The sequence below is a fragment of the Vicia villosa genome, linkage group LG2 (assembly GCF_029867415.1).
Source record: "Vicia villosa cultivar HV-30 ecotype Madison, WI linkage group LG2, Vvil1.0, whole genome shotgun sequence".
NCBI classification, from domain to species: domain Eukaryota; kingdom Viridiplantae; phylum Streptophyta; class Magnoliopsida; order Fabales; family Fabaceae; genus Vicia; species Vicia villosa.
In genome coordinates this window covers 141,335,641-141,347,390 of record NC_081181.1, presented here as the reverse complement: position 1 = coordinate 141,347,390, position 11,750 = coordinate 141,335,641, and the positions used below count along the sequence as shown (strand labels likewise).

Below are 11,750 nucleotides of genomic sequence, written 5' to 3'. Positions count from 1 at the left end.
AGATAGTTAAGTCCATCAAACCCTAATGCTTAGGTTTGCATATTTATCCACTTAACTGGTAGTTATCATCATTAAAAGTATATCACCAGCAAAATAAGGTTCCACATCGACCAGAATAAGAAAATGACCAAGATCAAATACCATGGAAAGAATACCATCCTAAAAAACGATCCTCAAAACTAAACGCCTCACAATCTCATTCAAGAAGATAAAAAAGAGGATGATCAAATCGGTCGCAAAGACATATCATAATCATAAGGAAGATTATAAGAACAAGAGAACTGATATCTAGGATAAGAATCAAAAGCAAAGACACCATCTGAATAATGAGATCGTTATGTGGACTGTGAACATGCAAGATGAAGTTCAGCTTCAAAACTCTAAAACCTAGAACAAGTGTAAGATTGATGTTAGCACAGATGCAAATCTAGCTACTAGGAGCATGATTCAAAGTTCAAGGAGAGATTATAGGAGAGATAACCTATAACCATAGAGGGTATGAGAACCCTATTACGACGAAGCTCAAGCCATCTTAAACGTGACGAAGGTGATTAAGGAAATTGAAGCATCGTGGGTGGTGATTAACTCTGATTGCAAGGAGGTTGTTGTTAGGGTTTCGAAGAAGATTAAAAACAACGCTAGTTTTGAAGATAGAAGCCACACGAGCATGCTGGTGGACCAGATCCATAATAATCTTAAAGATATTAAAATAGCGTCTCTCAACCATTTTAGAAGAGAGAATATCTCAATCGACCCCTTGATACTCCTAGGTAATTAGCGCAATTCGATTTATGCCTCCTGCTTCCGAAGATACACATTAGAAAACACTTTTTTTTGCCAAAATTTGGGTTTTCGCGGAGCTACATCTACGGAAGTAATTTAAACTGATAAACATGGGGAAAAACTTCAAAATAATTCAGTTAAGAGAATGTTACGTAGATGCACCTACAGAACAAATCAACGTTGAGTAAAAAAAATGCTTCTGGAGATACACCTCCAAAAGCAGGGATATTTTTAAAAATACACATGGTGCGTAAGAACCTCAAAGAGTGAGATAAGAGATTCTCTTAGAAGATATCATAATAGTGAAGCTCATATTTTGGAAGAAAAAAAAAAGACATTCAAACTAAAAACTCTATGTGATTCAAAGTCCATATGGACAATTGTAGTAAGCCTAATTAGTAATTCAATATTCTAGTTTCCAAAAAAATATAACATCTAATTTGTGATGAAGAGAGTAGTTAAAAAATTCAAATTAAAAACTATGCATATTTAAATACGAAATAGTTTTTTTTTCATTAATATAGGTTTAAAAAAACAAAGACTCCATAGATTAAGCTTTTCTTCCTTTTATTAAAAATGGTTTTTTTATAAGATAATTCAAAATAACTATTTTATTTTTAAATATAATTAGAATATCAAAAGAATTATTTTAAGAAAATCTAAAATAAACAGGTCTTAATGTTAAGTAAAAAGAGTTTCGCTAAGTGTTAACAATACCTTAATAATATTTTTAAATAATTTTTAATAAAAAATTATTCTTTACAAAAATTAAGTATTTTAATTTTTAATATTTAAGTACATAAGATTGTATGTAATAAGTTAAACATATTAATTATTCAATAAATTTAAAAATAAATTATTTTCCCTACAAAATGATTTTAGAATATTCGTTAGCCTCTTTCAAATAAATAAATGTTAATTTCTCTTGTCCCTCTCTACTCCACATATTTTTATATTGAATCCTTACTTCCTCTTGTCTCTCTATTTCAAATAAATAAACTTAATAGTGTAATCTAAAAGAATAGAGTGCACACGAAGATAATAACTTCATTAATTGAGGAAGTTGTCTACATAAAAAAAATGATAAGCAACTATTTGAATGATTGAATGTGAGATGTGTTGTTATTACGGGCTATCATCATATCAAAATTACAAACACATCAACGAATATCTTTTTAATAGTCAATAAGGTTATCAAATATATTTTTGTTAGTAGTCAATTTAGTTATTAAAAAGAAGATATTATTATAGAGGTGAGAATAGATAAGACCTTCTAACATCAACCTACACCTAAACTATTTTAAAAAGTTTATGTGTGTAAGTTTGGTTTTTAAATTCATATTTAATTCTAAAAATAATAAGTGCATGTATATAATTTTGATATTTAAAAAAGTAGGTTTAATTTAAAGGTCATAAGTGATGCAGTAATCACTATCACCGCAGCCCCGGATTTTGTCGTCTAAAATCATCTTTAGTAGAAATTGACATATTCCATGTTTTGTGAAAGTGATAGCTGCATGCATGGTGAAAAATAAGGGAAAATTTTTGTAGCATAATTTGTCACTTACTTTTATTCATTCAACTTTAGCATTTATGGCGAATAATGCCATCACATTCACATGTATGATGTATTTGACATTGCCATGACAAACCGACCCTGTCTCTTTGTCGGTGGTACTAACTTGGGGCGGTGTCTAGGTACACAAGTACCAACATTTTCTCCTACGCACTAGTAATAATATGACTCTTGTGTTTAATAAAAATTTAGGCTTTGATCCGTAAAGATAGCCGGTAGTTTATAGCGGGTGATTAATAAATAAGTTAATATGAATATTTAGTATATTAGCTGTTTCATTAGCGGATAAATACAAAATGACATAAAAGATCATTTTAATTAATAAAGATAATAATATCTTGTTAAAATAATAAAGGTCTGTTTGATAAAAATAGTGGTTGATTGATAAATTAGCAGATAGCTTATAGCAGGATGTGTTGATGTGCATAAGGTATATCCTTATGCACGGTGCATAAATACTCAAATATTGTTTATATTACTCAAAATATTATATTTATTACTCAAAATAATATACAGATCACTCAAAATAGTATAAATATTACTCAGAATAATGAATATATTACTCAAAATAGTTAAAATTCGATATTACTCAGAATGGTGTAAATATTACTTAGAATAGTGTACTCATTAGTCACAATTAATAATTACACATAATTAATAGATGTGTACAAATAATGCATATATTATTCATGAATTATGATATTATTACTCGTTTCTAACTAAAATATTACTCGGAATAATTTAAATATTACTCGTACGAGACTTATGCACCGTGCATAAGAATATACCTTATGCGGGGTCAGGTTGATGTGCATAAGGTATATCCTTATGCACGGTGCATAAGTCTCGTATGAGTAATATTTAAATTGTTCCGAGTAACATTTTAGTTAGAAACGAGTAATAATATCATAATCCATGAATAATATATGTATTATTTGTACACATCTATTCATTATGAGTAGTTATTAATTGTGAGTAATGAGTACACTATTCTGAGTAATATTTACACCATTCTGAGTAATATCGAATTTTAACTATTTTGAGTAATATATTCATTGTTCTGAGTAATATTTATACTATTTTGAATAATCTATATATTATTTTGACTAATAAATATAATATTTTGAGTAATATAAACAATATTTGAGTATTTATGCACGGTGCATAAGGATATACCTTATGCACAACACATCCCCTTATGCACATCAACCTGACCTACTTATAGCTTATAACTGATGACTGATGATAGATAGCTTATAATTTATGACTGATGCTTAAGACTGATAAGTGATAAGTTAATTGAAGTGTTTAGTAAAATTAAAGATTCAATAACTTATAAATATATAATGACATAAAAGATGCACCCGCTACGATAATCAGTGTTCTTAATCTTATGAGGGGGACTCTGCTTCCTCATGCACTCGAGAACAATCCTGTGATGACTTATCCTTTCGTTCCTACGCTACAATAAATATAACACTGCACTGAACAACACCATAAAACATAAATATATTTTTGAATGTAAAATATTAAGGATTTTTTATTTTACTCTTTTATACCATGGACTCATAATAATAATAAATAATTTCGAATATAAATATTTAAGATCAATACTACTTTATTATCAATTATTAAATATGAAGTAAAATTAATTAAAATAATTTAATAAATAATTTTAAATCAAATAAATAAATTTTAAATATTTTACATTTGATTTTATTTTAAAACTCGCCTTAGACTTCGACATGTATTGGACTTAGTGCTGTCAAATAAGCCGGCCCGACCAGCCCGCTTCGGCCCAGTGGGCCAATGTGTTTAAATGGACTGGCCTGGTCCGACACGATTGTTTAATGTGCCACATAAATTGAGCTCAGTCTATTTTTCAAAGGTTCGTGCGGCCCGATGGGTCAGCCCGACCCATATTTCAATGTTATAGTTTTAATTTTATAAAAAGGATGTAATGGATAAATGCAACACAACATAAATGAGAGTCATCGTAAACGTATATAAGTGATGTTTAAAATATTTATCCATCATTATATATGAATACCACAAAATCATCCATGTAAAAGTACAAAGTAACTTAATACTATCGCCAATACTTATTAAATTTTTTCTTCATCTCACAATCATTTCCTTGACAACATCATCTTGAAAATATATGTTCATCCTCTTTAACTTTTCTTTATCACTTGAAAATACATTGATAAAATCATATCTTATCTCAATCCTTTTCCCCTAAAATTTATCAATTTTTTTTTTTAATGGACCAGCCCGAAGCCTGTTTGGCCCGGCCGAATCCAGCCCATAAAAAACATATGCCTGGTGGACTGGCCTAAAAAGACAGGATCATGTCTTTTTTAAGGTATTTTGTAGCACGACTCGTGCTAAAATTTTGGGCTTATGGGCCGAGCCCATTTTAACAGCTCTAATTGGACTAATCCAGTTGAAAGATAGGATTTAAAATAAATTAGAATTCCCTAAAAACTTTTAACATTTTTACTTTTTCAACAATTATTATTCTAAATTAAACTAATATTTGTATAATTTAATTCAGATTTTATGTTATAATATAAAATAATCCAACAATATTTCACGTGGCCATCTATTTGTTAGCTAGTGTGTCAAAAAATGTCACATGAGAGGTAAACGTATGGATGAAAAATATTATGATTTTTTTATCAATATGCCACAAAAATAAAATAAAATACCAATATGCCACAAATTGAAAAAAAAAATCCAAAATGTCCTCTTTATAGTTGGGGTTCGTCCAACCCTTGGCCGATCCTATGAAAAAAAATTATTTAGTTGGAGTTCGGTCAACCCTTGGACGAACACTTGAAAATTGTAGAAAACTTTTTAAATCGGTTAAGAGGATATCCGACTTAACAAGTGAAAATTTCAGGTTCCGCACTTGTTAAGTCAGGTATTAATTTTAACCGACTTAAAAAGTTTCCTGCGTTAAGGAAGAAACCTGAAATTTCCACCTTTTAAGTCGGTTATTCTTTTAACCGACTTAAAGTTTTTTTACAATTTTTCATTTATTCGTCCAAGGGCTGGCCGAACTCCAACTGAATAATTTTTTTTCATGGGGTCGGCCAAGGGTTGGACGAACCCCAACTGCAAAGAGGACATTTTGGAATTTTTTTTTCAATTTGTGGCATATTGGTATTTTATTTTCATTTTTGTGGCATATTAATAAAAATTCCAATATTCAAAAAAAATAAAAATAAAAAATAAAAATTCCAAAAATATTAAGATGATTATCCAAAAAAAATGGTAAAGTAAAAAATTAAAATTGTTTTTTAAATATATTTAAGAGCCCATAACTTATTTAAGTATAATAAAAAGAATAAAATGAGGAGAGTAGATTGAGTAGATGACAGGCAATAGAAACAGAAACTGACAAATGATAAAATCTATCAAGATATGACAAAAATCCAAATGTGCGTGGCGAAGACGTGACAGTAATTGATATTTTTAGCTAGGAAGCGTAAGCACCCACAGGCCATCACAGTGACAGATAGATAGACTTGGACAGATTTTTTTTCTTGTAACCCTTTATTTATTTATTTGCACTTCCGTAGATATCTCTCAATGAAAGAGAGAAGAAGAAGGGTGACTCTCTTTCCCCCAAACCCTTGATTCCTCTCTTTCCGTCAACCACGCTTTCTCTTTTCTTCTGACTTCCATTTCGGGTTAAACGTCGTCGTTTCGCCGTCGAACGTTTCGTCGCCGAACGTCTCATTAAGGTAATCCTCACATTCAATTCATTTCCATTTTTTATTTTTTTTATTTATGTTTTCATATGAAATTCTGTTGTTGATGAAAGATGAATGATGAATTCGTTGATTTCTCGATTCAATTCTTGAGCAGTTTAGTTAGATTCTCTGGTTTTTGTGGAATTTGGATTTTGTTCATAGCTAATTCTGATTATTTAATGCGATTAATTAAAAATTTTAAATCCTTGAGTTATTGTTAGGAAGTGTGAAAGAATTGTTGTTTGACAAATTGCAACATAGGAAATTGTTAAATGAAAAGGAATTATCGGGTGGATTTGATTTTTTCTTAATTTAAAATCAAGCAAATAATGACAATCAAAATCGAATTTCGGGTTGAGATTTGTGTAGAATTAATGATGATAGTTATGTTTGAACATTGAAGAGTTTGGCAGGAGGATGATAGTTGAAATGTTTATCTTAATGCATGTTTGGATTAGATTAACCGCGAGTTTGGCGAAATTAAGATGAATTTTATTGAAGCTTTATAGTCAATAATCAAAATAGCATACTGTGAGGTATGAGATCATTGAAGTTTCTGTCATAATTTTTTCTTGGGGACTAGTTTCTGGATAGTTAGTTGAAAATGTCCCTTTCTTCATATTTTGTTTCTCTGTTCTGTATTTGTGCATCCTATTCTACATTTGTTCGAGTAAATAGGCAATTGCATCCCTGAAATTTTAATCATTAGTTGAATTCATTCCTAACTCTTATCAAGTAGCAATTTTGACTTTGAAATTGTATCAAAATAGTCCTTACGTTAAGTTTACCTGTTAGACAACATGATGTGCCATGCTCAATGTAGATGTGACAATCCATGTGTACTCTACATTAAAGTCATGTCGATGAAATTGTATGTTATGATTTTGTAATGGTAAAAACCTAAAAGTTACTCTAGCTTTAAAATTTGAGAAAGAAACTCTTCGAATTTTACCAAACAAAAGTGTAATAGACAATTTCATCCCTGAGAGTTGTGTCGTCATGCGTAGGGGTGGAAATAGGCTAGGCTAGGCTAGGCTTTAGAAGGCCTGAGCCTGGCCTACGATAAATTTAAAAGGCCTAAGTCTGGCCTAAGGCCTATCATAGGCTCAATTTTTTTGGCCTGGCCTGTCCTTTTTAAAAGCCTGGCCTGGCCTGAAAGCCTATTTAAAAAGCTTGTATCTCATTAAAGTTTTCAATTAATCTATATAACTTAAGAAGTCTTGTAGGTCGGCCTATATATACATATATAAGTGAACCTATTTAGCATTTGTTTTATATATATATATATATATATATATATATATATATATATATATATATATATATATATATATATATATATATATATATATATCTAGCTTTTTTTTTCTAATATATATGCATACATGAACCAACTTATTTAACATATCTCTAATATATATGAAAATATAGGCCGGCCTATAAGGCTTCGTAGGCTTTTTTAATAGCCTAAGCCTAGCCTATTAAATAAAATAGGTTTTTAAAAAAGCCTAAGCCTGACCTCTTTATTAAATAGGCCTGGCCTGGCCTAGGCCTATGTAGGCTGGGCCGTAGGCCCCTGTAGGCCGGCCTGGCCTATTCCCACCCCTAGTCATGCGGAGTCCTCATATAGTGCCACATTTTCATTTAATATACCACATGATGTTCTGCAACAGTTAAACTTAACAGAGGTACCGTTTTGTGTTAACAATATCAATTCAGAGAAAAAATTGCTAATTCACAAAAGTTATTGGCAAATTGTGTTACCGTATCAATTCAGAGAAAAAAATTGCTAATTCATAAAAGTTATTGGCAAATTTGACCAACAATTACAAATTCACTCGCATTTGTTTCCTTGAATTATCCCTTTAGTATTTTATACAAAATTACTTTTTATAGAAGCTTTTTTCACTTCTCTCCTTGAAATATTGTCATTCATATAGTCAAAAGAAATATTGTTTTCACAATAATCCTTTATTCAAATATAGTAATTTGATTATTTTGACATTTTAAAAATATTTTTTCATTTATTCTAAGTTTTGACTGAATGCATATTTTTTGTGTAATAATTAAAGAGAATATATTTTTTGATTTTACATATGTGTATCACTTTTTATTTTTTTATTGGGGATATACATGCATATCATGTAGAATAAATGTAATTTTACCACTTTTTCATTTATTCCTATGACTGATTTATAGGAAGAAGAATGTGTGTTAAGGTTTTAATTTGTTATCAAACTTTAAAAGGATTTATGTGTCTTCATCAATGTATAAAGAGTTTCAGGACATGTAGACCAGTCATAGTGTTGAATGTTTGTACATATAAGATGAGTTAAACACACCATTTCTGCCACGCGGTGTAAATAACAAATACATCCATTTTTTATAGTAATAATTGTGTTTAAAAGGTTATTGACGTAAATGCTTATAAAATAAAAGTATTAAATTTTAAAAAAAATCATAAGGGACTAATATGTTAAAAATATCCCACTTAGAGGGTCATGGTAGATAGTATGTATTTGGCCTAAAAATTGACTCAATTTTGTTATACGTAGAAAAAGTTATGATTATTTGACAGCAGTATTGTATCAGTAAATAAGGAAATTTACCAATCTTATCCAAACCTATGTGTAATGGCTTATCTTAATCATACAATAAAAGGAAATATTTGAAACATGATATTTTATAATCTTTTCCAATGCTTTTAATTCAATTGATCTTATCTTAACTTATCCTTATTTATCTATATAGAAAGTAAAAATATATATCTTATCCTTATTTATCTATATAAATATTACAAGAAAACTTGATGATTTATATGCTTATGCAGAGCAGTGAAGAATAAACTGATGGCTAACATGGATGGCAAATCACTCCTGAGTAGTAAGAAATCCATTCCCATACCACCTCCTTCGCGTCAATCAGCCGCAACAGGTTATCCTTGTGAGTATGTGGTGATGAATAATTTAGCACCGAGAGGGCGAAGCAGTCGTGTCCCTACTGCAACAAAAGATTTGTGGGAGCGTCTTTTCAATGAAGGTTATAAAGCCGATGTTCGCATTAATACTGATAACGGTGGCATTGTTTATGCTCATTCTAACATTATTGTAAGTTCATCCATCCCACTTGATTTTGTATATGCATGGGTATTACTGGGGAGTTACATCAAAATTTCATCGTAAAACATGTAATTTAATTTCATCGTAAAACATGTTTTTCAGTGAACTGTGCTCATACTTCTTTGAACAATTAATAGTAGACGCAAGGTTTTCATAGGGTTACAATTATAAAACTAGTCAATTTTTAGGTATCACTCGTCATTGCTTAAGGCTATGTTTGGGAGTTTGGAGGGGAGGGGAGGGGAAGTCTTCCAAAAATGAAATTTTAAAAAAATATAGGAAAATATTTGACATTTTTTGAAAAAATGATTTTGTTTAGAATGATAAAAGAGTCATTATCATTACTAAATTTTTAATTTTCACAATACTATAACAACCTAAAAGATATTTGGAAAATTTATTTAAACCCTTCAAAACCCTTCAAAACCCTCCTTCAATACAATTTTTGAGTTCCCCCATTTTATGGGGTTTTTGGTGTTATTAATAAACTCAAACCCTCCAAAACCCTCCAACCTAAAATCCTTTTAACCTTTTCACCAAATTCTTCCTATTTTTCAAAGCCCTCCCCTCCCTTCCCCTCCAAACTCCCAAACATAGCCTAAGAGTTGATTAATATACAGATAAACAACTAGAGTAGACATGGTTAGTATGGTACTACGGTAGTATGATCTGCTGTCGTCATGGAATACTGATATTTATCTTATCTTATCTTGAATTCAACTAGTGTGAGTAACACTCACCTTATACTATATGACAGGGGATGGCTTCTCCTGTATTGGGAGGTATGCTGAAGCAAGCAAATCGTTCCAAACGATGGCGATCAATCTCAATTTTTGGGGTTCCACATGATGCAGTACGAGTTTTTATTCGCTTCTTGTACTCTTCCTGGTATGTTTGATCCCCTTATGAATCTCAAAATTATCAAAATGTTTTGTCCCCCTGTACTGTAGGATCATGCTTCATAACATTCTTTAAAATTATATTTGCTCAAATTAGATTCCATTGCTTGATTATATATTGAAATACTTCCACTCACTGCCGGTAGGCAAATGTAAAACAATATCAATTGGTTGCGGAGAGTTCCTGGCTAATTACATCAGCAAAACCCGAATATATCAATTTCAAAGTAGTAGAAATATGAATTGAAACAAATGCAAATGTTAAAGCAATCCTTTTCTGACTGCCTTTTAGTTGCTGCGGCTGAAATGCATTTTGCATCATCTAAATGTGCTGAATTTTGTGTGCCTTTTTTTTTTATAGTTACGAGAACGAAGAAATGAAGGAATTTGTCCTACATTTGTTGGTGCTGTCACATGTATATGCGGTCCCTCACTTGAAGCGTGAATGTGAACAGAAGCTAGAATTGGGTTTACTCACCATAGATAATGTAGTGGATGTATTTCAACTTGCATTATTGTGTGATGCACCACGGCTCAGTCTCGTTTGTCATCGTAAAATACTAAAAAACTTCAAAACTGTTTCGGAGTCAGAAGGATGGAAAGCAATGAAGCAGAGCCACCCGATTCTAGAAAAAGAACTTCTGGAGTCAATGATTGAAGAAGAAAATGTAAGGCTCTGTCTCTGCCTCTCATTTTGTGTATTATACACAATTGATAATGACTTAATTAGGCCACAATCTAATTGATTTTTTTGAATTAACTTGTTAATCAGAGTAAGAAGGAGAGGATCAGAAAAATGAATGAAAAAGAGGTCTATCTGCAGTTATACGATGCAATGGAAGCTCTTGTTCACATATGTAGAGATGGTTGTCGAACTATTGGCCCTCATGATAAAGACTTCAAAGCAAACCAACAACCGTGTAGGTATACATCTTGCAAAGGGCTAGAACTTCTTGTTCGCCATTTTGCTGGTTGCAAGTTGAGAGCCCCAGGAGGTTGTGCCCATTGCAAAAGGATGTGGCAACTGTTGGAGCTGCATTCTCGACTATGTGCTGATCCAAATTCATGTAGAGTGCCTCTGTGCAGGTAACAATTTTATCCAACGTTGTACTTAAGTCAGCTGAATCATTCAGATGAATTATAACAAATCCTTTCATTTCAGGAACTTTAGACAGAGACTAGCAAAACAAAGCAAGAAAGACGAAATTAGATGGACAATATTGGTTGAGAAGATCTTGAAAACAAGAGGAATTGGGATTGCACCATGCTTTCGGCCACTATGACTGGTTTTCCGGGAATATAGAACTATAGAATATAGCAGTTGATATGTAAAAACATGTCCAAATTGTAAAGTTTATTAATGTATTATGTTGGTATTAATGTTCCTTAAGGATGAAGTGTCACTCCTCTCTACTACTTTATTGTAAAAAATATGTTTCAGAGGAATCCTTTCTTCCAACATCTATCTTATGTGTTAAATGAACTTGAACCCTTACACGACATTTCAATTTAAAACTAGTGTGCAGTGTTTTTAACTTGTGTGCATTGTTTTACATAAATGCATCCTTAGTCTCAATGATTTGGAACCATATGTGAACACCTTATTCTGTCA

General features: G+C 31.2%; 1 protein-coding gene across 2 annotated transcripts; it reads left to right on the top strand.

Moving 5' to 3' along the window:
- Window positions 1–5,921: 5,921 nt before the first annotated feature.
- On the top strand, window positions 5,922–11,673 carry LOC131652265 (BTB/POZ and TAZ domain-containing protein 4). Of its 2 annotated transcripts, none has more exons than XM_058922074.1 (6): window positions 5,922–6,111; window positions 8,956–9,227; window positions 9,997–10,127; window positions 10,500–10,806; window positions 10,911–11,224; window positions 11,301–11,673. In XM_058922074.1, exons 2-6 carry the CDS (start codon window positions 8,970–8,972, stop codon window positions 11,419–11,421), a joined length of 1,131 nt encoding a protein of 376 aa, XP_058778057.1. In that variant the 5' UTR covers window positions 5,922–6,111; window positions 8,956–8,969; the 3' UTR covers window positions 11,422–11,673. The 2 variants fall into 2 exon arrangements, with proteins under 2 accessions (XP_058778057.1, XP_058778056.1); XM_058922073.1 differs by having other exon boundaries at window positions 5,923–6,111; window positions 8,951–9,227.
- The last annotated feature ends 77 nt before the right edge of the window (window positions 11,674–11,750 follow it).